Raw genomic sequence first — 27,033 nt, 5'->3', positions numbered from 1 at the left:
CAATTAGAATAGAATAAAATAGAGTAGAATAGTATAGAAAGTCTTCATATAGCCCCTATACCATCCAAAACACAAATAGACTGTGGATTATGGATTGTAACGTTAGAATTATTATCAAATCCATTAGAATCATTATCGAATCCGTTAGAATATTTGAATACGTTGGAATTATTTTCGAAATTTTCAAATCGGTCGAATTCGAATAAACAAAACTAATTCCAAAAAATTAATTAAACTAATTTAACTAATCGAATGAAATGAGTCAAATAACAAATCGAAATTAAACTAAACAAAACACATCTTTTTTCATTTTGCACGTTTACTGCAGCCTGGTTAACTAGCCTGTATGAAGCCCACAGTCAAGTTGACTTGAGATCAGCCAGGACCCTTCTTCGTCTTGGAGACTGATTCCTGACAAAGAGAGATGGGAGTCGAGCTGGTTCCTGAAATAGTGCCCACAAGAGCCTTGTCCCAGAATACAGGGAAGGTGCCAGTTAGTGTCCTGTATGTCACTGACTCCCCTATCAGAATAAAGCCCGGGGTGCTGATTAAACAAGCGAGTTCATCCACTCTAGTAACATCTACTGATTTGGTGAAGGGGGAGCCCAGAGAGAACTCGAAAGGGGAGACTTCTTCCTCGCACACACCACTATTTCCTAAGTGGGAGAAAAGAGTATAGGATTAGTTGTTAAGATGGAAAAAGATGTTTTCCAAGAAAAGTGTTCACCATAGGATTTGGCTGCATGAAGACAGACTGTTTAGGGAGAGGGCAAAGCGAATACTTTTGACTGACCTAGAAGACCTCAGAGAGCAACTTGCTGAGCTGAAAAAGCCAGAAATCATTTGAGAATCCAGGAGCCATTATGCTTCTCCTATTGTTGTAGTGAGGAAGAAAAAAGGGACCCTGTGGTTGCGTATTGACTACAGAACTCTGAACAGAAGAACCATTCCTGATCTGTACACCACTCCTGGAATCGAAGATGCCCTTCAATGTCTGTTGGGGAGAAATGGTTCAGTGTCTTAGATTTGAAAAGTGGGTACTATCAGATCCCCATGCATCCCGACTATGAAGAAAAGATGGCATTCATCTGCCAATTATGCCCATTCTTCGAGTTCAATTGGATGCCCCAAGGACTATCAGAGGCTCCTGCCACATGCTAATGGATGATGGAGAACACAGTGAGAGACATTAGTCTTTGTGTACTTGGATGACATAATAGTTTTTGGGGAGAACACGAAGCAAGGCTTGAGAAGTTTCTTCAAAGGCTCTATGAAGGACTGAAGTTGTCATTGGAGAAATGTCAGTTCTATCAAACTTCTGTCCTAGGTACCTAGGGCATATCTTTTCAGCAGCAGGAATTCCCACTGACCCTAAGAAGTTAGACGCGGTTACTACTTGGCCCAGACCAAGAAAGGTCACGGAATTGAGGTCTTTTCTACGATTCTGCTCCTGTTATTGGATATTCACTGTGAATTTGACAAAGATTGTCCATCCACTCAATGAGTTACTACATAGAGAGGAAGGTAAAGGTAAAGGTGAGAATTGCAAGGTGGGTCAAGTGAGGCAAGTAGCTCGAAAGTCACAAAAATCCATTCAGGAGAGATATGAGAGAGCTTTCCTTCACCTCAAGAAAAGACTTACGGAATCTCCAGTGCTGGTTTACGCAGATCCTACCAAACCATTTGAGCACTATGTGGAGGACAGTCAAGAGGGGCTGGGTGGGGTCTTATGCCAAGAACAAGATGAGAGGGTTCGTCCCACAGCTTGGGTCAAGTGAGGCAAGGAGCTCAAAAGTCGCAAAAATCCATTCAGGAGAGATATGAAAGAGCTTTCTATCACCTCAAGAAAAGACTTACGGAATCTCCAGTGCTGGCTTACGCAGATCCTACCAAACCATTTGAGCTGCATGTGGAGGCCAGTCAAGAGGGGCTGGGTGGGGTCCTATGCCAAGAGTAAGATGGGAGGGTTTGTCCCATAGCTTACGTTAGCTTAAGTCTTGCTCCATCTGAGAAAAACTACCTGGTGCATGAGTTCTTGGCCCTGAAGTGGGCCGTCGTCTATAAATTGAAGTATTATCTATATGGGCCTCCTTTGAAGTCAAGACAGTCAGTAATCGCCTAACATCTTCTGACAACAGCCAAGCTAGATGACTGGACATTGTTGGCCAACTGCCTTGCTGGGATTTCAATTCAGGTTGAAATAACAGCTGGGAGTAGGGAACTGAGATGCTGATGGTTTATCCTGAAGACCACATAATCTGGACAAAAGTTCGGAAAGCTGGACTCATGTGGCATCTGAGGGAGCCCAGACTTTGTTCCAAGGCATTGATCATCAGCACTAAGGAGCTATTGGAGCTGAGGCCATTGGAGTCACCCCAGCATAAGTACTCAAGTGTTACTGTGATTTGTCTCAAATGAGAAGTGAAAGGCTTGAAAGAGGACCCACTCTGCAGTTTAACCTTGAAAGCTCTGACCAAATAAGATCCCAGCCTGCTACTAAAAGGCTGACTGTGTAGACTTTACTCTGTAGACTTTGCTCATTGGAAGTGCAGCCATACAGAAGTGCATAGTTTGAACTGAAGTAGCTGGGTAGCTGGATACAGCAAGTTTAAGTTATTTTTAATTCTTTACAGTATTTCTAGTTGCTTTTCTTAAATTGATTGATAAGACAAAAATAATAAATGCACATTTTTTTGCAGGTAAAAAAGTGTGCATTTATTGTTTTTCTACAGGAGCCTGGAAAACATTGCACCAGCAATCAGTAGATCGCAGATGCCTTTAGCTCAGGATGTACGAGCAAGCATATATTCTGACAGGAAGCTTCAATGAACTACCACAGTGCTCCACAGTGCCATGGCAGTTCAATGAAAACTTCAAGCCGACAGATGCTAAGGCTGCCCAGACTTGCAGTTCATTCATTTACGAAAGTCCATGAATGAATGATGCGGCCCCACATGGCTGTGCTGTTTTCAAATTTGACAGATAGTATTGGGAGACTTCTCCCCGTACTATCTGTCAGAGATAGAAGGGGGGGCGGCAGGCGGTAGGAATATGTTATATGTTCCACCCTAAAAACAGGTGGAACATGTAACATGTTCCCAAAGGTGAACTCATCCTTTAAACCTTGATAATGGGTCTGTGTTGCTACTGGTGATTGTTTAATAAATATTGGAGTAATTGTTTTTGTACTGCTGAGGTGTTGAGTACTGGGTGTTATCAATTAGCACGTGTTGAGTACTAGGTGTTAGCAATTAGTATATGTAAGAGAGGTAAACTGTTGTATTTAAGAGGGCAACTGGCTCAGTTAAAGATTAATAAAGCAATGGGCCCTGGTGGTATCCATCCCAGAGTTCTAAGAGAACTTCGAACTATAGTTGTTGGACCATTAACTGATCTTTTTAATCAATCTCTTCTAACAGGAGAAGTTCCTCATGACTGGTGGACAGCTAATGTTGTACCTATCCACGAGACGGGCAGCAAGGTAGAAGCTGGCAATTACAGACCAGTGAGCTTACCATCGGTTCTAGTCAAGTTGATGGAATCACTCCTGAAAAGAAGGATCATTGACCACTTTAAAACACACAACATGCTGGATCAAAAGCAACATGGCTTTACCGAGGGCAGATCATGTCACACTAATCTGATTGGATTTTTTTTACTATATTACCAATGTTTTGGACTAGGGTGATGCTGTGGACATAGCATATCTTGATTTCAGCAAGGCATTTGATACAGTTCCACATAATGATCTAATACAAAAGTTGTACAAGCTAGGACTTATGCAGGCCATAGACAGGTCGTTTATCGGCCGAATTTTAGTCTGCACGAAAAATCGGCCTATATTCACGCCGTTAGTTGGGCCAGCCCGTCGGCCGTTTTTCGCGGATCTTCTCGTTTATTTTTATCGGTCATGCTGGAAAATCTACAAAAAAGGGCTGTTTTTCGTGGACATTGGTGGCAGCATCGGCAACGGCAACGACCGATTTTTCATTTATTGGCCGACAATTCGGCCAATAAACGGCCCGTCTATGGCCTGTATTTGCCCTTGAGTTGTTCAGTGGATATGCAGCTGGCTAAAGGATAGATACCAGAGTGTGGTTGTAAATGGGGTTCACGCAGAACAGAGTCCAGTCACTAGTGGTGTACCACAAGGTTCTGTACTAGGTCCAGTTCTATTTAATCTATATGTAAGTGATATAACTAAAAGTTTGTTGGTTAAGGTTTGTATTTTTGCTGATGACACAAAGGTGTGTAATAGAGTTGATATCCCTGGAGGTGTCTGTAACATGAAACATGATTTGGCATTGCTGGAAGATGGGTAAAAAAAAGTGGAAATTGCAGTTAAATGTTTCTAAATGTAAAATAATGCACCTAGGGAAAAAGAATCCCTTGAGTGAGTACAGCATTGGGTGTACAGTGTTGGCCAGCACTTCAGAGGAAATGGACTTGGGGATACTTATTTCAGATGATTGCAAAATGAGCAAACAATGTGGCCAGGCAGTGGAGAAAGCAAATAGAATTCTAGGATGCTTCACTAGAGATGTCACCAGCAGATGGAAGGAGGTCCTGATTCCCCTTTATAGATCTTTAGTGAGACCTCATTTAGAATACTGTGTTCAGTTCTAGAAACCTCACTTACAGAAAGATATTAATAAGACAGAATAATTCAGAGATGGGTAACAAAATTGGTGAAAAGTCTGGGGCATAAAACATATCAAAAGTGACTTCAAGAACTTAACATGTACAGTCTGGAGGAAAGAAGGGAAAGGGGAGGCATGATTGAAGCCTTTAAATATATCAAGGGGGTGAATAAGGTTCAGGAGGGCAGTATTTTCAACTCGAAACCAAAATCAAGAACACGGGGACATGACTGTTCTGTTAGTCGATCCTGCTCAGATGCTCACACACTGTAGTTAGTAGGAGACATTTTATTAGATGCTCATAGCTGCCATTATACATGTGTCTGCCTTAGAACTACAACCAAAGAGAGGCAATAACACAGTTGTACCAGTATCTAAGTAGTGAGTCCCCTAGAGGCCATACACAGCATATAACATATTGCTACATCCTTTTTCTTTTAAATAAAAGAACAATGAAATATAACAAACACAAAATGGTGAAGTAGAACATAGCTATAAGTTAAATATAATCCTTGAGGTGAGCCGGCTTTCTGATTGTTCTTCCAGCTCGCGTAACATATCAGGTTTCTTCACAGAAATCTTGGTATTCTTCTGATTCTGGCAGTCTATTTTCTGGGACTGTCTCTCTCTGCCTAGAGACCTCCCTATGCTCCTCAGCAGTCCCTGTTTCTTTGTTGCTGGTATTCATAGTCTCATCGCTTTGAGTGTCCATATACTGTTCCCAGGGCCCTGTATCATCTCCTTCTTGTGTTTTTCTCAGATGTCTCCGATTTCTCCTCCATCTTCTTCCTTCCTCTGTTATAATTTCATAGAACCGTGGTCCCAATTTCTGTACAACCTTCGCTTTTTTCCAGTGTTTGTCATATTTGCCTATTGGCTGAATCCGTACATTTTCATTGCTCTGGAGAACAGGCAGATCTTTTGCAGATTTATTATAATAGAAAGCTTGCCTATCTTGATTCTTCATTAGTTTGGCTTTAACATTGCCCACAAGCTTTGGCTTTAGTAGTTGACCTGCAGTTGGTAAGAGAGTCCTTGTACGTCTACTCATAAGCCGCTGTGCTGGACTGGTGTCTAGGCCTTGTGTGGGTGTGTTTCTGTGGTCCAGTATAGACAGGTATATCTCTGTACTTGCCTGTTTTGCCTTTTGCATGAGTCTTTTGGCTGTTTTTACTGCTGACTCGACTTTACCATTACTCTGTGGATATCCAGGAGATGATGTCTGGTGCTCAAATTCCCACCTCTCCCTGAAACTTTTGAATTCTTCCGATGTAAATTGAGCGGCGTTGTCAGAGAACACAATATCCGGAATGCCATATCTGGCAAAATGGGCCTTGAGTTTTTTAATTACTGTTTTGGCCCTTGTGTCCTGTAAGTAGTCTATCTCCCAGAAGTTGGAAAAATAGTCCACAGTTACCAGATATTCCTTGTTGTTCCACGTGAACAGATCTGTTCCTACTTTTGACCATGGTCTGTTTGGAATTGTATGTGGTTGCAATGTCTCTTTCGGTTGCTTATCATTGCACAATGCACATATTTCACACTGTGCTATAAAGTTTTTTATGTTGGTCATTCATTCCAGGCCAATACACATATTCTCGTGCACGACGTAGACATCCTTCTACACCTAAGTGAGTCGAGTGCAATCTTTCTATAATGTCTCTTCTAAGGGATTGTGGTATGACAGCCCTTTCTCCTTTAAAGATGATTCCATGCTCACAGAGAGTTCATCTCTTATATGAAAAAATGGAGAAACCTCCATTGGAGCATGCTGCTTGTGTTTTGGCCATCCCTTCAAGATGACAGTCTTTAGGATCTGTAGAGTTTTATCTTCCGCTGTGCAGGTCTGTATTTGTTTCAGTCTGTCTTTTGAGACAGACAGATATTCACACATATTGATGCTTTCAATGTCTTTTTCTTCTTCATTTGTGATGGGTAAGTAAGCTCTGCTTAGGGCATCTGCAATCAGTAAATCCTTTCCTGGACAGTAACAAATGTTAAAATCATATTTCTGAAGCCTTAACAGCATACACTGCAGTCTTTTTGGGGCATTCAGTAGTGGCTTCTTTGTAATACTTTCTAAAGGCTTGTGATCTGAATGCACCACCACTTGTCGACCGTAGGTGTACTGATGAAATTTCTCTAACCCAAATACTACCGCCAGTAGTTCCTTCTCGATTTGAGCATATCCTTGCTCTGTTAGAGTTAACGCTCTGCTTGCATATGTGATTGGCTGTTTATCCTGCATTAGCGTGGCTCCAAGGCCGGTTTCTGAGGCATCACATTGTACTACCACTGCTTGATCTGGATCAAAATATTTTAGCGTTGCTGCGTCTGCAATAGCATTTTTCACTGACTGAAAAGCAGTTTCATGGCTTTCTGTCCATTCCCAGAATACGTCTTTGTGAGTTAGCTGTCTCAGTGGCTCACACATGTCTGATAAATGCTTGCAAAATTTGGAAAGATAATTCACCATGCCCAGGAATTGTTGTACTCCACGTATATCTGTAGGTGTCGGCATGTCCTGTATTGCCCTCACCTTCTCTGGATCGACTTTAACACCATTTGAGGTAAGAAGATGTCCAATATATGGTACTTCTGTCATTTTTAGTTTGAATTTTTCCAGGTTCAGTTTGATTTGTTTTTTTCTACATCTGTCTAAGAATTGTATCATCTTTTTATCGTGATCCTTTGTTGCGGATTCTAGATCATCACCTTCCACAACTATTAGTATATCGTCTGCTATTATTTTTATTCCAGACAGTCCTTCCAAAGCTTGCATCAATTTTTGTTGGAACACTTCTGGAGCCGGGCTTACTCCCATTGGCATTCTAAGCCACTTATAGCGTCCAAATGGGGAAGAAAATGCTGTTAATAAACTTGATTCTTTATCCAGTTCCACGTGCCAGAACCCATTTTTCACATCACATACCAAAAATATTTTAGCCTTTGATAGATCTGGTAGAATATCTTCTATTGTTGGCATTGGATAGTGATTTCTTTTAAGGGCCTTGTTCAGTGGCTTAGGATCAATGCATATTCTTAACTTGCCTGATGGTTTTTTCACTACCACCAAACTGCTTATCCAGTCTGTGCTTTCCTGTACTGGTGCTATCATACCTCTGCTGTGCAAATCCTGCAGTTCCTCTTTAAGCGGTTGCATTAAGGATACAGGTACTCTTCTTGTAGGCAGTCTGGTAGGCTGTATTGTATGATCAATTTCTAGTTTGTATTTACCTTCCAGGCACCCATCACCTTCAAATAAATCAGCAAACTCTGTTTTTATGTGGTGAAAATCCAAAATGTATTCTGCCTTTTGTTTAGGATTTTGAGTATTCTCAGAAACTTCCAGAGCCATGATGTTATGGGACTGCACCTTTATTAAGTCCATAGCCTGAACTGCTTTAACTCCCAGCAAAGGAATGTGATCGTCCTCCTGCAACACAGTAAACTCCGCTCTGTAGCTCTTTCTGTTACGTGGATTTCTTAATTTTAGCTTGCATGTTCCCATGGGTTTCAGAACACTTTTGTTGTACATGACCAGTACCTTATCAGTGGGCTCAATGGGAACCTGTTTGTTAAGCAGAGTAAATGGAATGACATTGCACCTTGCTCCACAATCCAGCTGAAATCTTATGGGTTGTTCATCCACCATAAATATGGCAAAGAGCTGCTTTGCATCATTGGCTACTGGCTGTTTGACTACATTGACGTTCTCTGTTGCAGACTGCAGCTGCAGCCATGTGATGCCCTCTGTGCTGTCCTCGTCTGTGTCCTGGGTCACTGTGTGGACTTGTCTGTACTGTTTGCTGGTTTTGAATCTGCACACAGCTGAAAAGTGGTTCATCTTGCCACAAGTCCTGCAGGACTCCCCATACGCTGGACATTTCTCTTTGTCTCTTTCATGTCTTTTGCCACAGTATTTACACTGGACTGAGCTCACAGGGAGCCTGGACCTTGCTCTGCCTTTCACAGATACTGCATGTACTGAGGCATCACTGGTGCCCTCCATCATCTTCAGCCTGTCTTTAGTCAGCTCAGCAGCCCTGCAGATTTGTATACATTTCTCCAAAGCCAGCTCTTCCTTCCTCGGTAATCTTTCTCTGAGGTGAGAGTCTCTGATGCCACACACTATCCTGTCTCGGATAAGGGAGTCCCTGATGTCCCCAAATCCACAGGTTGCAGCCAGTCTCCTCAGCTCTGTCACATATCTGTCCACACTGTCCCCAATCTCCTGATTCCTTGAGAAGAACTTGTATCTCTCCATTGTCTCATTCTTTTTGGGGTCACAGTGCTTATCAAATGCTTGCAGTATGTCTGTCAGTGCCATGCTGTCTGTGAGCAGGGTCTCGGCTAGTTCTCTGCCTTTTTCCCCAATCAAGTAATAAAACAGCTTTACTTCCCTCTGCTCATCTCTGGGTGCCACTGTCAGGTCCACATACAGAGTAAACTCTTCCTTCCAGTGTCTGCATGTCTGTGAGAGATTGGAAGAAGTGACATCCAGTCTCTGAGGGGGTTTCAGGCCACTCTCCATAGTGTAGTCTGATAGGGACTCTGTACTTACAGTTGCTGATTCTCTGTACAGTTCTAGTGTCACACAATCTGTATTTGTAGACAGAAGACTTGCTATTCAGAGGTTCAGTGCCCAGCTGCCACCATGTTCTGTTAGTCGATCCTGCTCAGATGCTCACACACTGTAGTTAGTAGGAGACATTTTATTAGATGCTCATAGCTGCCATTATACATGTGTCTGCCTTAGAACTACAACCAAAGAGAGGCAATAACACAGTTGTACCAGTATCTAAGTAGTGAGACCCCTAGAGGCCATACACAGCATATAACATATTGCTACAATGACCTTAAACTAACTGGAGGAAAGTTCAAAGCCAATCTCAGAAAGTACTATTAGTAGTGAGCCAGTAAACAGTAAATAGCTTCAAACATGTGTGGGTGAAGCATAGATCTATATTCAGACAAAAAAGTTAACAACCCCCCCAAACAAAAAAAGAAAACACAAAAACACACACAGAAAAAAAAATGGGCAGACTAGATGGACCACTCAGTCTTTTTCTGCCATCACATTTCTATGTTTCTATGTTCCGTCATGAAGTTAGTATACAAAGAATGAGACCGGCTGCAGGTATGCATCATCTATCGGAGGGGTCCTTCAGAAGATTCTGAGGAAATGTGGCAGTTGTTCCTCCCAGAGAAACACAGACAAGCAGTACTAATGGCTCTTTGTGATGAACACAAGCACTGCTGGTGGGTGAAGCAATGTTCTTGGTGGTAACTGACCATGATACACGATATGCGCAAGTCTTCCCCAGCAAGGATCAACAAGCAGTCACTGTGGGGAAAGTACTGATGGAAACATTTTTGTGCACTATGGATTGCTGCAACGAATACATCCTGACCAAGGCAGGGACTTTGAGAGCAAACTTGTTCACAAGCTATGTGAGCTGCTGGGCATCCAAAAATCCCCAAGTTCCCCATGTCATCCACAGGGAGACCCTCGACCTGATTGGTTCAACCCCACTCTGTTGAATATGCTGGGAACTTTGCCCTCAGAGAAGAAACAGCATTGGGAAAATCATATTGCAGCTGTAGTCCATGCCTACAACAGCATGACTAACAATGCCATGGGGTATTCCCCTTACAGATTAGTATTTGGGAGAGAAGCTTGACTGTCGATCAACCTAGCTTTTGGAACCTCCATGAATCACATATCCCTGATTTCATACAAGGGGTAAGTTTACCAACTACAGAAAAATTTTAAGCAAACCTATGAGAAGGCGAGAGAGACTGCAACTACACAAGAGCAAAGAAATAAAAGGAACTTTGGTCTCAAAATGAAAGTACAAGGCCTTCAGGCAGGATATCATGTTCTGTTGAGAAACTTGGGAGTACCTGGCAAACACAAGCTGGCTGAATGGTGGCAATCCCGAACTATACAGTATATCGTCTGCAAGCAACTCCCTGGGCTGTCAGTTTATTAAATTCGCCCTGAAGTGAAAACGGGCCCGTTGAAAATGTGACACAGAAATTACTTGCTGCCCATTTCAGATGTCATCCGAATACCACAGCCTTCTGACTCTGAACAAATTGAACCACGCAGTATTAGGCATAGATCATGCCAGAAATGTCAAATGTCAATGTGATGAAGAGGAGATGGTTCCTAATTGAGTGGTTTCAGGAGAATATTGACATGAGAGGAGAAGCCACAGAGCCAGGAGTGGCCATCTCCCCCACACCCATGGACACTACCAATGTTAAAGCTGAAACAGCTCATCCACCCATCAGAAGGGGCGTCGAGATTCAGGCTGACCTTAGTGATGAAGGCCCAATGACAAGATCTGAAGCTGACAATTATTTTGAGTTTGAACCCATTCTGTTGTTGTTGGTCCCGATTGTGGGTTGGAGACACAGGAGGCTGAGTCCTGTCAAGGCATTTGTGAAGGAGCCTGCGATTTTGAAGTCGGAGCCTACACTATGTGTTGCTCATTCCCCTCATCAGCTCAACACAAGTGCCTCTGATTCAACTTGTGAGCCCAAGCCTGAATGAATTCCAGACTATGACAGAACATTAACCCACCCAAGAGACTGACATACGATACTCTGGGAGAAAATTCTGATGAACTTATATCCACTACTGAGCATTCAGGTAAAATGCCAGATTTTACTACTGTTCATTGGGTAGAAGGTGACCTTGACTCGCCCTCTGACACTAATGGGTGGTCCACTGTCATCACATTGGCCTGACAACAATGTAACCTCACTCTAACTGATGAGTTATGTAAGTGGTTACAGATGAACCCTGATGTTTGAAATTTACTTGTGAATATGTGTTATGGCTGATTTTTCATTTACAGGTAATGTTCCAATTTATCATTGTATACTAAGTAATTAGTGTTACAGTGGGCCCCACTACCTCTTTGGGACCTCTTTGCGTCTAAGCCAATGTTATTCAATTTAGAGTGTTTATACCCATTTATGCCAGGAAAAAAAAAATAAATAAATATATATATATATATATATATATATATACAGTTGCAAGAAAAAGTATGTGAACCCCCTTGGGATTACGTGGAGTTTTGCATGAATTGGGCATAAAATGTGCTCTGAACATCATCTAAGTCACAACAATAGAAGAACACAGTCTGCTGAACATAATACTACACAAACATTAGATGTTGCCATGGTTTAATTGCACGTAACATGTAAACATTCACAGTGCAGGGAGGAAAAAGTATGTGAGGCCCTAGCTTAATGACTTCTCCCAGAGCTAATTGGAGCCAGGAGTGAGCCAACCTTGACTCCAATCAGTGTGATGATATTGGATGTGTTGCTGACGGCTGTCCTGCCCTTAAAAAACACACACCTCTTTTGGGTTTACTGGTTTCAAGAAGCACTGTCTGATGTGAACCATGCCTCGCAGAAAAGAGCTCTCAGAAGACCTACGATCAAGAATTGTTGACTTGCACGAAGCTGGAAAGGGTTACAAAAGTATCTCCAAAAGCCTTGATGTTCATGTGTCCACGGTAAGACAGACTGTCTACAAATGGAGAAAGTTTAGTACTGTTGCTACTCTCCCTAGGCATGGTCGTCCTGTAAAAATGACTGCAAGAGCACAGCGCAGAATGCTGCATGAGGTAAAGAAGAATCCCAGAGTGTCAGCTAAAGACCTACAGAAATCTCTGGCACATGCTAACATTTTTGTTGACACGTCTACAATAAGGAAAACATTAAACAAGAATGGAGTACATGGGAGGACACCACGGAGGAAGCCATTGCTGTCCAAAAAGAATATTGCAGCACGTTTGAAGTTTGCAAAAGAGCACCTGGATGTTCCACAGCACTACTGGCAAAATATACTGTGGACAGATGAAACCAAGATTGAGTTGTTTGAGAACAACACACAACACTATGTGTGGAGAAAAAAAGGCACAGCACACCAACATCAAAACCTCATCCCCACTGTAAAACATGGCGGAGGGAGCATCATGGTTTGGGGCTGCTTTGCTGCCTCAGGGCCTGGACGGATTGTTGTCATTGATGGGAAAATGAATTCCAGAGTTTATCAAGACATTTTGCAGGAAAACGTACGACCATCTGTCCGCCAACTGAAGCTCCGCAGAGGATGGGTGATGCAACAGGACAATGACCCAAAGCATACAAGTAATTCAACAAAACAATGGCTGCAACAGCACAGAATACGCCTTCTGGAGTGGCCCAGTCAGAGTCCTGACCTCAACCCGATTGAAATGCTGTGGCATGACCTTAAGAGAGCGATTCACACCAGACATCCCAAGAATATTGCTACACTGAAACAGTGTTGTGAAGAGGAGTGGTCCAAAATTACTCCAGATCGTTGTGCAGGTCTGATCTGTAACTACAGGAAACATTTGGTTGAGGTTATTGCTGCCAAAGGAGGGTCAACCAGTTATTAAGTCCAAAGGTTCACATACTTTTTCCTCCCTACACTGTGAATGTTTACATGTTATGTGCAATTAAACCATGGCAACATCTAATGTTTGTGTAGTATTATGTTCAGCAGACTGTGTTCTTCTATTGTTGTGACTTAGATGACGTTCAGAGCACATTTTATGCCCAATTCATGCAAAACTCCACATAATCCCAAGGGGTTCACATACTTTTTCTTGCAACTGTATATGTTTTTTTGGACTTTGAAGAAGGGGACATACCCCAAAAGCTTGTCCTCAAAATTGTATGTTAGTGCAAATAAAAAAAGTATCACGGACAGTACTCAATTGTTTCTGTCGCAAATGCACTAAAACGGCTACAATCACCTCAAGCATATATATATATATACATAATTCTTTGTATTTCCTATTGCGAGGCAGGTGGCCCAGAGGGAGCTGATAAGCTACCCCTTCTGCTGCTGGTGTTCCATACTGAATGCAAACATACTGTTTGTGAACATATAATCCGTTAACTGTTGCTATTTGGTTATTTCCATTTTATCAATGTTTTGCTTTTATGCATTAACTGGGGATGTATCTCCCAAACCTTCATTCTGTGGTATACTCTTTTGAACAAGTCTAATATGGAGGTGTTACTAAAGAATCGCGTCTCTTGCATTATTATTTTATACTGTTGAAATATGTCTGAACCCAGAGTGTCAGAGGTGTCAGGAGGCTTGCAAGGTCAGGGCAACCACTGGTGACAGGTATTATCGAGCGGCCCCTGTGGTGGTAGCGCTACATTCCTATCTATTTACGAATGATAGCAGCATAACGATTAAAAATAGTTAATGTTGATTGAGATAGTGAAATTCCACTTCAATAGAGGCTCCTACACCCAGGCAAAGTTTCACACTGGATTTCCACAAAGATCTAGAAGAAATACACAAAGCATACCAATAGTTAAGAATAAACACAGCTCTTGTATTTAGATAATATTAGCTTATCCTGGAATTGAGCTTTAAAATTTATGTGATGGGCAAATTATGTTTGTAATTGCAATGTCTATTATGTTGTATGCTAAAGAGTACATTTTGTTGGACTTTAATGTAATGGGTGAATCATGTTTGTATCTAGAATCTCTCCACGTTGTATGCTGGTGAGCGAATCCTCTGTGAAAATGATAGGCTAATTAGGTGAATGCTTTTTCAAAATGATAGCCAGGTACGGTAAAATACAGATGGATAAATGTCCAGCAAACATTTACACAGTGAATTCTGTATACAGTAAATAGGCCCCTTATGCCTCATATATGAAAGACATATGGATGCACTGTTTGTATTACAATTATCTTACTGCAATATTTTTTTACAAAATAATAACAAATGCATTTTTCTAATGTAATTCAAAAACTAAAGAATACACGCATTACATTTTTCTGTTCTAAAAATATTTCCTTTTCTTTAAAATTGTTATGTTGTACAACTTACAAAAGATTTAGCAATGGATCTGTATTGAAGTATCGTATTTTTCTATCCATAAGATGCACCTGACCATAAGACGCACCTAGATTTTAGAGGAGGAAAACAGGAAAAAAATATTCTGAACCAATGGACTGCAGACATAGTACAGGAGATGACCATAGACTACAGACAAAGTACAGGGGATAACCAGAGACTGCAGACATAGCACAGAAGATGACTAGAGACTGCGGACATAGTACAGATGAACAAAGACTGCGGACATAGTACAGGAGATGACCAGAGACTGCGGACACATTACAGGAGATGACCAGAGACTGCGGACACAGTACAGGAGATGACCAGAGATGACCAGAGACCAGAGACTGTGGACATAATACAGGAGATGACCAGAGGCTGCGGACATACTACAGGAGATGACCAGAGACTGTGGACATAGTACAGGAGATGACCAGAGACTGCGGACATAGTACAGGAGATGACCAGAGACTGCAGACATAGCACAGGAGATGACCAGAGACTGCAGACATAGTACAGATGAACAGAGACTGCGGACACAGTACAGGAGATGACCAGAGACTGAGGACACATTACAGGAGATGACCAGAGACTGCAGACACAGTACTGGAGAAAACCAGAGACTGCGGACACAGTACAGGAGATGACCAGAGACTGCGGACACTGTACAGGAGATGACCAGAGACTGCAGACACATTACAGGAGATGACCAGAGACTGCGGACACAGTACAGGAGATGACCAGAGATGACCAGAGACCAGAAACTGTGGACATAATACAGGAGATGACCAGAGACTGCGGACATACTACAGGAGATGACCAGAGACTGCGGACATAGTACAGGAGATGACCAGAGACTGCGGACATAGTACAGGAGATGACCAGAGACTGCGGACATAGTACAGGAGATGACCAGAGACTGCGGACATAGCACAGGAGATGACCAGAGACTGCGGACATAGTACAGATGAACAGAGACTGTGGACACAGTACAGGAGATGACCAGAGACTGAGGACACATTACAGGAGATGACCAGAGACTGCAGAAATAGTACAGGAGAAAACCAGAGACTGCGGACACAGTACAGGAGATGACCAGAGACTGTGGACATTGTACAGGAGATGACCAGAGACTGCGGACACAGTACAGGAGATGACCAGAGACTGCAGACACAGTACAGGAGATGACCAGAGACTGCAGACACAGTACAGGAGATGACCAGAGACTGCGGACATACTGTCAGGAATCCTGGTCTTCGCCGCGGCGCGCAAATCTGCGCATGCGCGGATCGCCCAGGAACATCAGCGGGTGGGCAGTAGGACCTGGGCGTCCGCGGCGGCAATTGCGGCCGCGCATGAGCACTCGCGCACACGGGCGCGTGCCTGGCACCAATGACGGTGCAGGGCTCGGTATTTAAACCGGCCAGGCAATGTCCTCATTGCCGCAAGGTCTTCGTGTTCCTGTGTTCCTGTCAAGTACGTTTCCTTGTTGCCAGACTCTGCCTGTCCTGATTAATGCTGACCCTCTCCTGCTCTGACCCCCGGCTCGTCCCTGACCATTCCTCTGCCTGTAGTTACTGCTGTTTTGGACCCTCTGTTACTGAACCCGGCGTGTGACCTGACTACTCTTTGCCTGCTGCTTGGTACCGCACCTGTCCCCACTGTTACCGACCTGGCTAGTCATCCATCCATCCATCCATCCCGCTCGGACCTGGACCCGTCAGCCCCTTCACAGCAGGCTCATCCCGGGCACATATCCTCAGCGGGACCCCTCTACCATAGCCGGGTGCGCCCAGGGGCGCAACCTGGTTCCAGTCTTGCACCAAGTCCATCCCCACCATCAGGGGCTCTGGTGAAAAGGCAGACTGGGACTTAGACTCCGCGTCCTGGGAAATACCGTGCTGTGGACCACTAGAGATCCCGTTGGGCGGAGCCTGACACATACTACAGGAGATGACCAGAGACTGCGGACACAGTACAGGGAAAGACCAGAGACTGCAGACACAGTACAGGGTATGACCAGAGACTGCGGACACCATATAGGGGATGACCAAAGACTGCGGACACAGTACAGGGGTTGACCAGAGACTGCAGATATAGTACAGATGACCAGAGGCTGCGGACATAGTACAGGGGATGACTAGAGACTGTGGACATAGTACAGAAAACTAGAGACTGCAGACCTTTGGGGAGTGGAGGGGGGGGGAGTGGGTACCCGAATTTGACAGGTACCCGCTCTCACTTCCACAGAGTTGTCCTTCCCCTTCCTTCCCCATAATCTTCTGGGACACGTGACAGGTCCCAGAAGATTACAGGGCCATGCACAAAGTGTGGCTCTTCTTGCGCATGCGCAGTGGGCACCCAGCTGTGAAGCCGCAAGCTGTCACAACCGGATGGCCATGCCAGCGCCGGGGAGAGAAGATTGACTATACCGCTGGACCGAGGAACAGGTAAGACCGCTGGAGGTCTGCAGAGAAGAGCTAAGCGGCCGGCCCGGTATTCTAACACGGGGGGGATACCGGGCCAGCCAGTCCATATTCCCTCCATAAGACGCACAGACATTTTCCCCCATTTTTTTTTAGCAAAAAATTTGGTATATACTGTAGATGATGCCAGACAAAACACCACATCCCACACAGAAATTTCTTATTCTGCTGACACATGCAATGTTTTCCCATCGAACTTCATATTTACATTATCCTCAGACAGCTCTGAAGAATAGTTTGGACACAAGATGGCAGTGTCCTGAAGCCCAGTTATTCAAACTGTTGAAAAGCTTTGTGGGATTCATAGGCTGATTGCAGCACTTCACTTGACAGCAAGCTAACAAACTACACTGCTCAAAAAAATTAAAGGAACACTTTAAAAACACATCAGATCTCAATGCTGAAAATTATCATGCTGTATGTCTACTGTGTACTGATATGGACTGGGTGATGTGTTAGGAATGTAAGCATGCCCCAATCTTTGATTGAAACAAAAATTATCAACCTACAGAGGACTGAATTCAAAGACACCCCGAAAATCAAAGTGAAAACATTATGCAGCAGGCTAGTCCATTTTGCTGAAATTTCATTGCAGCAACTCAAAATGGTACTCAGTAGTTTGTATGGCCCCCACATGCTTGTATGCATGCCTGATGGTGGGGCATGCTCCTAATGAGATGTTGGAAAGGTGTCCTGAGGGATTTCCTCCCAGATCTGGACCAGGGCATCACTGAGCTCCTGGACAGTGTGCAACCTAGCGTCATCAGACAGACTGAAACATGATATCCCAGAGGTGTTCTATTGGATTTAGGTCAGGCGAGCGTGAGGTCCATCCAATGGTAATAAATTCCTTCATCCTCCAGGAACTGCCTTCATACTCTTGCCACATGAGTCCGTGCACCAGGAGAAACCCAGGACCCACTGCAGCAGCGTAGGGTCTGACAATGGGTCCAAGGATTTCATCACGATAGCTAATGACAGTCAGGGTGCCATTGTCTAGCCTGTAGAGGTCTGTGCGTCCTTCCATGGATGCCTCCCCAGACCATTGTTACTGCTCTCATCTGTGATAAGCACAGGGCGCCAGTGGCAGACCTGCCAATTCTGGCAATGCTGATCGAGCTCTGTGGTGCCGGGCAGTGAGCACAGGGCCCACTAGAGGATGTTGGGCCCTCAGGCCACCCTCATTAAGTCTGTTTCTCATTGTTTGGTCAGAGACATTCACACAAGTGGCCTGCTTTGGGGGTCATTTTGTAGGGCTCTGGCAGTGCTCATCCTATTCCTGATAGGAAGTTTAATTGACTTGATGCTATACTCTGATTAAAAGTGTTCCTTTAATGTTATTGAGCAGTGTACATTTCCCAAAGGAGCTGGCAGATGGGCGGAGGCAAATAAATACAGAAGCCTAGGAACCCGAAGACAGGAAGTAGACGGAGAGAGCTGGAGAGCAGGTGTAAAGAAGACCATGCAGGATGTTGCAGGTCCAAGCTGGGTCGGATCACAGAGAGTGGAGGAATTGCTGACTGCTGACACCAATGGCCAGTCTGGTGGATGGCCCTTCAGGCAGGTGGACCAAAGTGCTGCTGTCCACAACGATCTCTCAAGAAGGAACCTTAGGCCCCCGTCTATCCACCACCTGACAGAGACCATGGATCGGGTTAGAGAGTTCCAACTCAAGCCATCTAAGCTGCATATGACACTACTAAATGCAATTATTTTCTACTCAGTTTGACTACCACTGTTTCTCAAGTTACACGTGTTAAGGTTGTTCGGCCTACTAGTTATCACACTTTCAGCATATCCAATTACAAGAATCTACTGCAGTATCTGCAATCCACGGGTCAAGTTGTATTTTTGCTCTCATTACAGAGTGCCCCTTTTGCCAAGGAGCTCCTTCATTGCTGCAGTTTGCCATTGTGGTCCAAGGAAGAACTAATCCCTACAGAAGTGTGTTTTTTGCCCATTCTTTAATCTCTGCCTACATTTGTGTCCCATCCTGTGTCTGTTAAAAGGGTGTTATTGAAATTCAATATTCCTTAAAGGGGCAGCTCCTTTCCTTTGTGTTCACCCTCTACTAAATGACTTCTACCTTTGCCTCAAGGAAGATTTGAATCCTTATGTGCACCAACTAGAGCCATATCAAACATGCAGAAGATCAGATACTGCAGTTAAAGGGACATTGGCCTATTTTACTGAAGAGCTCTTAATTTCTCAGAATTAAACCCAGCCATCAGCTATCGAGAGCTCAAAGCGAATTAGCCTCTCTGTTAGTAGTTATTTTTGGCTCAATGGGGAAGCATCTTAGGACTGGGGCTACCGCTTAAATTCTGAATTGCAGGGCATCTAGAACCGATTGAGGTTTTGCTGTGTTATGACCTTTACATGAAGTTACTGAGAGTGATAGCTGTTTTATGCACATATTTTCTTGCTGCTATATTGTACATACATTTGACCTTAATACAACCCAAATATCAGCTCACGCTAAACTGTGTGTGAGTCTATTTTTTGGTTGCAGCAGGATTTGGGCTTCCAAAGTGGGGTCAGGAAAGACAGGGAACCTGTAAATTACTCAGCTAACCCTAAGGGGGTAGAGCTACATCCCCAACACATAAATTAGATTTAAATTACCTTATTTGAGGCATTCTTTATTTTAAAGATGGTGGGTAGATATAAAACCTCACCTCAGCATGACCTCCAGGAGTTAGGGTCTTATTGCAATGTTCACACTTCAAACAGAACCTGTGCCAGTCTTTTCCTAGTGATGTTACCTTCTCAGCTGTAAGAATACAGAAAGCATAAGTTAACTATTACGTTTCAATAAAATGGTAGACAAGTCAGTTCATAAATATATTTTTGTAAGACACATTTCATGTTATGCCATTCAAACATACAAGATAATTTCAGGGCTTCAGCAATCAGTCTCAATCTTGAGGTCAAAACACAAGAGAACCGCCAGCACTTTTATTGCTTAGAATGATCTCTTCGTTAAAATGTTTCACTACTCCCGTAGAAGCTGAAGGAATACTGTATAGGTTTCCCCACAGTCAGGCACACAGGTTCATTTACACATTTCTTCAATGACCAGTCTGTTTTTTTGTTTTTATTTTTGGAGAATTTGGATAGGTTTGAGGGAATTGTTTGGTATACTCAAGAACTATATACACTTGAGGACTTAGATATTCTTCATGACAAGCTATAATAAAGTCTGTGCTTGTAACAAGCAGTAGACTTCAGCTTTAAAGTAGTAGTAATAGTTAACTGTAAATGCCTTTTGTAGTGCCATGCCAGCAGAGTCCCTTTAAGTAAAAGATTACCTGCACAAAGCTCTATAGGATACCAGCTGGTGTCCCATTTAACTACAGTAGACCCATAGCTGACTCTCCAGCACCAGAGGGATGGCAAAAGCACAAAAGCCCTCAAAATCTTTTAGAAGCATCTGTACTCACACAAGGCCCAAGTACAGCCAGTTGCCTCCTTCTAACTTCCAAGCAACAACTTACTGATACCAGACCATATCTTTGTCAGACAGCCCCCCTCAGTCAGCTCTTTAATTCCAGGGTCTCAGCATTCAAGCCCTCAGGTCACCCACCTGAGGCCTCATGACAACATACAAAACAGCATTGCCTGAAAGTGCAGCGTGCCCCCTCCAGGCTGCACTAATCCTCTTAAGTAAAAGACCCAGAGCTCTGTGTGCTCACTAAATATATAGTCTTCCTGCATGCCATCAGAGCCTGTCTCTCTGGGATAGGCCAGAACCATATCAATATTCATGCTACCATCTGTATAGCTCCACACCTAACATCCAGAAACTTCTCAGGTTCTCTGGATGCAGGGGGAACTATCAGACTGGCAGCAGCTAAACACACTGAGCAGACTTGACTAGCAGAATGCAGCTTCACTGAATACAGTGATCAAACTATGTTTTTAACTAACACAATCATCATCACACTGACTACAGTGTGATAACCAAATTTACCTATCAAAACACATACCAAATCTATTTATCTAAACCTAGCACCTATCTATCAGGGTGCTAAAGAAACAAAATGTTTTCAAAATCCAGATTCCATATGTTTGAGTAAGAAATCCTCCTGAATGTGGTGCTCTCAATTTGCAACTGTGGATTATACCCACACAAACACACACATGAGTATGTACTGTTCCCACCTTTGATTTACAGATCCAAATGTCCCGTAACTTAAAACTTCCTTCTCCTCTGCTCCAATAAGCAAACTGTGTACACAAGCTGCAAAGTAACAAAGAACAGGGAATGCAGATTGCAAAATAATGTAAAGTGAATAGCAATTTATTGCACTCACAATATCCACAGGTTTATAAGCATATATACACTATATTGCCAAAAGTATTGGGACCCCCCTCCAAATCATTGGATACAGGTGTTGCAATCACCTCAATGGCCACAGGTGTATAAAATCAAGCACCTAGGCATGCAGACTGCTTTTACAAACATTTGTGAAAGAGTGGGTCGCTCTCAGGAGCTCAGTGAATTTAAGCATGGTACCGTGATAGGTTGCCACCTGTGCATTAAGTCCATCCGTGAAATTTCCTTGCTACTAAATATTCCACGGTCAACTGTTAGTGGTATTATAACAAAGTGAAAGCAACTGGGAACATCAGCAACTTAGCCACGAAGTGGTAGGCCACATAAAATGACAGAGCAGGGTCAGCGCATGCTGAAGCACACAGTGTGCAGGAGTCGCCAACTGTCAGTAGCTAAAGACCTCCAAACTTTGCGTGGCCTTCAGATTAGCACAACAACAGTGCATAGAGAGCTTCATGGAATAGGTTTTCATGGCTGAGCAGCTGCATAGAAAAGTGACAGCAGAGAAAAACTGAGTGGTCCATCAAGTCTGCCCGTTTTTCTTTGTGTGTGTCCTTTTCTGCGTTTTTGTTTTTTGGGGAGGGGGGGGTTTGTTAACTTTTTATCTGAGTATAGATCTATGCTTGTCCCAAGCATGTTTGAAGCTATTTACTATTGACTAGCTCACTACCTCTACTGGAAGTTTATTCCAAGCATCAACTACACTTTCAGTAAAATAGTACTTTCTGAGATTAATTTTGAACTTTCCTCCACCCCCTTGATGTATTTAAAGGTTTAAATCATGTCTCCCCTTTCCCTTCTTTCTTCCAGAGTGTACATGTTAAGTTCCTGAAGTCGCTCTTGATATGTTTTATCCCCCAAAAATTTCACCATTTTTGTTTCCCTGGACTTTATTATTATTATTATTATTATACAATATTTATATAGCGCCAAAGGGTATGCTCAGCACTGTACAGTAGCAGGGGGGACAGAACATGAGACAAGACAGTAACAATTCAATACACGAGAGGTTCGAGGGCCCTGCTCTTTCGAGCTTACAATCTAGGAGGGAGGGGAAGGTGGTACAGGAGGAAATGGCTGTGGGGGATGGAGTGGTGGGAGGAGTGGAGGAGGTTAGTTGTTAGGTGAGGTCAGGTGTTAGGTGAGGTTGGGGTAGGCTTCTCTGAAGAGGAGGGTTTTCAGGGTGCGGCTGAAGGTGCGGAGGGTAGGTGACAGTCTGATGGATTGGGGGAGGGAGTTCCAGAGGATGGGGGAAGTCCTAGAGAAGTCCTGCAATCGGGTGTGGGAGGAGGAGACCAGGGAGCTAGAGAGTAGGAGGTCTTGTGAGGAGCGGAGGGCACGGGTAGGGTAGTATTTGGGTATCAGGTCAGTTATGTAGTTTGGGGCGGCATTGTGAATGGCTTTGTAGGTCAGAGTTAGCAGTTTGAATTTGATGCGTTGGGCAATCGGGAGCCAATGAAGGGATTGGCAGAGGGGGGAGGCAGATGTGGAGCGGTTGGTGAGGTGGATGAGTCTAGCCGCGGAGTTTAGGATCGACTGGAGTGGGGATAGCGTTCGTTTGGGTATGCCAGTGAGAAGGGAATTGCAATAGTCCAGGCGTGAGATGATGAGGGAGTGTACGAGTTGTTTGGTGGTGTCTGGGGTGAGGAATGTGCGTATCTTGGAGATGTTGTGGAGGTGGAGCCTGCAAGATCTAGATAGCAGTTGGATGTGGGGTAGGAAGGAGAGGTGGGAGTCCAGGGTGACAGGCATGTGGGGTGGGAGAGATGGTGGCATTGTTAGTAGTGATGGAGAGGAGGGGGGGGTGCGGGGGGGGGGAGACCAGGAGCTCGGTTTTGGATAGGTTAAGTTTGAGGAAATGGAGCGACATCCAGTCTGATATGTCGTTTAGGAGGTGGGCGATGCGGGCAGAGAGTGAGGGGGTGAGGTGGGGGGTGGAGAGGTAAATTTGGGTGTCCTCGGCATAGAGGTGGTAATTGAAGCCGTGGGAGTGAATAAGTTTGCCAAGGTAGGTGGTATAGATGGAGAAGAGGAGCGGCCCGTGGACAGAGCCTTGGGGGACCCCGACAGAGAGGGGGAGGGAGGGGGAGGTGGCAGTGTTGTAGGTGATGCTGAAGGAGCGTTGGGAAAGGTAGGAGGAGAACCAGGAGAGAGCAGCGTCCCTGATGCCAAGGGAGTGCAGTTTGGCAAGGAGGAGAGGGTGGTCAACAGTGTGGAAAGCCACAGAGAGGTCGAGGAGCAGGAGGATAGAATAGTGGCCATTGGCTTTGGCGGTTAGGAGGTCGTTGGTGATTTTAAGTAGGGCGGTTTCGGTGGAGTGCAGGGGACGGAAGCCAGACTGTAGGGGGTCAAGGAGGTTGTTATCAGTGAGGTGGGCGCTTAGGCGATTGTAGGCCAGGCGCTCAAGGAGCTTGGAAGTGAAAGGCAGGAGGGAGATGGGTCTAGGGTTGTTAAGGTTAGTGGGGTCAAGGGAGGGTTTTTTGAGTATGGGCGTGATGCGTGCATGCTTTAGAGGGGAGGGGAAGGTGCCGGTGGAGAGGGAGAGATTGAAGATGTGGGTGAGGGAGCGAATGATGGAGGGGGGGGGGTGACTAGAGGAGCTGTGAGGGGATAGGGTCCAGGGGGCAGGTGGTGGCAGACATTAGAGACCTCCTCAGAGGTAGTTGGGCTGAAGGAGCGGAGTGTTGGGGAGGTGATGGTGTGCGGGGTATTGGGTATAGTGGGGGTTAGTGCGGCTATGAGGTCAGGGGAGGGGAGGGGAGGGTTGCGGGGTTGGAGGAGGGTGGGAGGCTGGGTGGAGAGGTGGATTGTGAGTTGACAATGTCCTTACGGATTGCGTCAATCTTGTTTTGGAAGTGATTGGCAATCTCGTGGGTGGTGAGTGAGGTGCTGGGTGGAGGTGGGGGGGAGAGAGCAGGGATTTGAAAGTGGAGAAGAGCTGGCAAGGACAGGTGGAGAGGGTGTTGATAAGGGTTATGAAATAGGCTTGCTTGGCGGTGTGGAGGGAGGTGGTGTAGGCGAGGTAGGCGGCTTTGTAGAGGGAGAACGCGCGAGGGGATCTGGTTTTGCGCCAGAAGCTCTCCAGCGTGTGACTTCGTCGTTTGAGGCATTTCGTGTGGTCGTTTTGCCAGGGTTGAAGCGGTCGGGGTCTAATGCTACGTGTGGTTAGGGGTGCCAGGGAGTCAAGGGCAGCTGACAGTGAGTCGTTGTATGCAGTAGTGGCCAGATCAGGGCATGACAGAGGGAGGATACTGTCATACAGACGGTCAGCTGCCGGGTGGAGATGGGTCGGGTTCAGATTGCGGAGGTTGCGGGTAATGGTTAGATGCTTCTTGGGGGGGGGGTTGAGGGAGGGGAAGATGGAGAATGTGAGGAGGTGGTGGTCAGAGAGGGGGAAGGGGGTGTTAGTGAAGTCATGGGGGGTGCAGAGGTGGGAGAAAACGAGGTCCAGGGTGCTTCCGTTGGAGTGTGTGGAGGACTCTGTGTGCTGTGTGAGCGTGAAGGAGGAGGTTAGAAGGAGGAGTTGGGAAGTAGCCGAGCTGTTGACGTTGATCGGGATATTGAAGTCGCCTAGAATGATGGTCGGTAGCTCGGAGGAGAGGAAGAAGGGAGGCCAGGCAGCAAAGTCCTCTAGGAAGGGGGATTCGGAACCAGGAGGCCGATAGATTACCGCAATCCTTAGGGGGGTGGGAGAGAAGAGCCGGATGCAGTGGGCCTCGAAGGAGGAGAAGGATAGGGAGGGGGGTTAAGAAGGACCTGGAAGGTGCTCAGCGGGGGTAGGAGCATACTGACCCCTCCGCCTCTGCCCCCGCTCGGCCTGGGTGAATGGGTCCAGACGAGGCCTCCATAGGAGAAGGCGGCAGGGGAGGTGGAGTCAGTGGCTTGGATCCAGGTTTTGGTGACCGCTAGGAGGTTGAGGGAGTGGGAGACAAAGAGGTCGTGGATGGCGGTGAGCCTATGGAAACCGAACGGGCGTTCAAGAGTGCAACCGAGAGGGGAGGGGTGGATGTGGGGAGGAGGGGGACAGATATGAGATTGAGGGGGTTGCGGTGGTTGGTGTGAGTAGGGGGGTGCTGGGAGGGGGAGTGGGGAGATGGGGGGCAAGGGTTCAGGGAGATGTCACCGGCAGTTAGGAGAAGGAGGAGGGTGAGGAAGGTGGCATGGGAACGGGAGGTGCAGGAGCGCGCGGGTCTGATGGTGGTGGCATGTGGGTCGGCGGGGGAGTGGAGTATCAGGAGGAGGTGGTGAGAGCCGTAGAGGGGGGAAGGAAGAAGTGAGGGTGTGATGTAGAGCTGTTTTGGGGGAGTAGGGGGGTAGAGGGAGGCAAGTTTGGGGATGGAGGAGAGGAGAACGAGGAGGAGGAGTGCAGGTGGCATGCTAGGGTGGGCAGAATGCTGATCGAGTCAGAGAGGAGGGAGGTTTCAGTCAGGAAGTGAGGATGGGGAGAGTCCGTTATACCATGTCGGAGTTCATCAGTGTCCAATCGTAGGAGGGGAGTGGTGGGCGGCTGGGGCTGCAGCTGGCTGGTTGCAGTCTGTGGGTGCTGTAGGCCGGCGTCCACAGGTGTTGTGGCACGGCGTCGGTGGGCACAGTGGTGCAGCGGCTGGACGAGCCGTGGGACGCGGTGGGTGGAGGTGTTGTAGGCCCAGCATTAGGGGTGCTGGTGGCCCGGCGTCGGGAGGCGTTGAGTGCACAGCTTCGGGAGGTGATGAGGGCCCGGAGTCAGGAGGTGTTGCGGGCCTGGCGAAGGGAGGTGTTGAGGGCCTGACGTCAGGAGTAGCTGAGGACCCGGCATCAGGAGGCGCAGAGGACCCGGTGACAGGAGGTGCAGAGGGCCTGGTGTCAGGGGGTGCTGAGGGCCCGGTGTCAGGGGTGCTGAAGGCCCGGCGTCAGGAGGTGGTGTAGGCCGGTGTCAGGAGGTGATATAGGCCGGCGTCAGGAGGTGGTGCAGGCCGATGTCTGGAATGGGCTAGGCATTGGTGGGCGTCTCCGTCGGATGAAGCGGGGCTCAGGGCTTTGCGGGGCAGGGGCACGGTTGAGTGGAGCATGGTGGGGAGGAGATGTGGCAGCGGTGGCTTCCCCAGTCGGGGCCGGTGGCGGCTTGCCCTCTTTGTGCAAGCGGGAGTGGTTGCTGTTTCCTTCAGTCTGCGGGACCCGGAGCGGGGCGTCGCGGCAGCGATCCTCAGCCCTTCGTGGTTTGCGCTCCTCCGTGGTCTGCTGTGGCTGGTAGGAGAGACCGCAGCTTCAGGGGTCGTGGTAGGCCAGGAGTCACCCGAGTTTCGCCAGAGGGACAGCGCGCCGGAGGGCGGGGTGGTGGGCTGGTGGTCCCTGGTTGGGTGGTGGGCTTGTGATCCCAGGTGGGATAGTAGCCTAGGGTCCTTGGAGGTTTGCAGTCCCTGGTGGGTAGTGGGTGCCCCTGTTTGAGTCTCTGGTGGGATGGTGGGCTTGCGATCCCCGGTGGGATAGTGGCGGTCCCAGGTGGGATGGTGGGCTTGCGGTCCCCGGAGGGATAGTAGGGGTCCAGTGCTGGGGTCCAGTGCACTCCTTTGCCTTTAAGAGGGGTGGCTCCCTCAGGTCCACCTGCCCATGATCTATCCATTAAATGCATGTGCCTCTACTATGGGGACTCACAAATTTTAGAGTTAGGAC

The 27,033-nt window shown here is 46.1% G+C and overlaps 1 protein-coding gene across 7 annotated transcripts in view; it reads right to left on the bottom strand.

Annotated features, from left to right (window-relative positions):
* The window catches only part of LOC149455069 (cysteine-rich protein 2-like), a 548,326-nt gene that overhangs the window by 407,609 nt on the left and 113,684 nt on the right, over nucleotides 1-27,033 (bottom strand). For all 7 annotated transcript variants that reach the window (XR_016314105.1, XR_016314106.1, XM_089686684.1 and 4 more), the window contains exon 2: nucleotides 19,724-19,818. Coding sequence is in view for 5 of the 7 variants with exons in the window: in XM_089686684.1 (XP_089542810.1) it covers nucleotides 19,724-19,818 (95 nt within the window). In the remaining 2 variants the exon portion in view is untranslated. The remainder of the gene's footprint in view (nucleotides 1-19,723; nucleotides 19,819-27,033) is intronic.

The sequence above is a fragment of the Staurois parvus genome, unplaced genomic scaffold, assembly GCF_062004578.1.
Source record: "Staurois parvus isolate SC_StPar_1 unplaced genomic scaffold, SC_StPar_1.0 ptg000406l, whole genome shotgun sequence".
Lineage (NCBI taxonomy): Eukaryota > Metazoa > Chordata > Amphibia > Anura > Ranidae > Staurois > Staurois parvus.
This window is presented reverse-complemented; position numbering and strand designations above follow the sequence as displayed.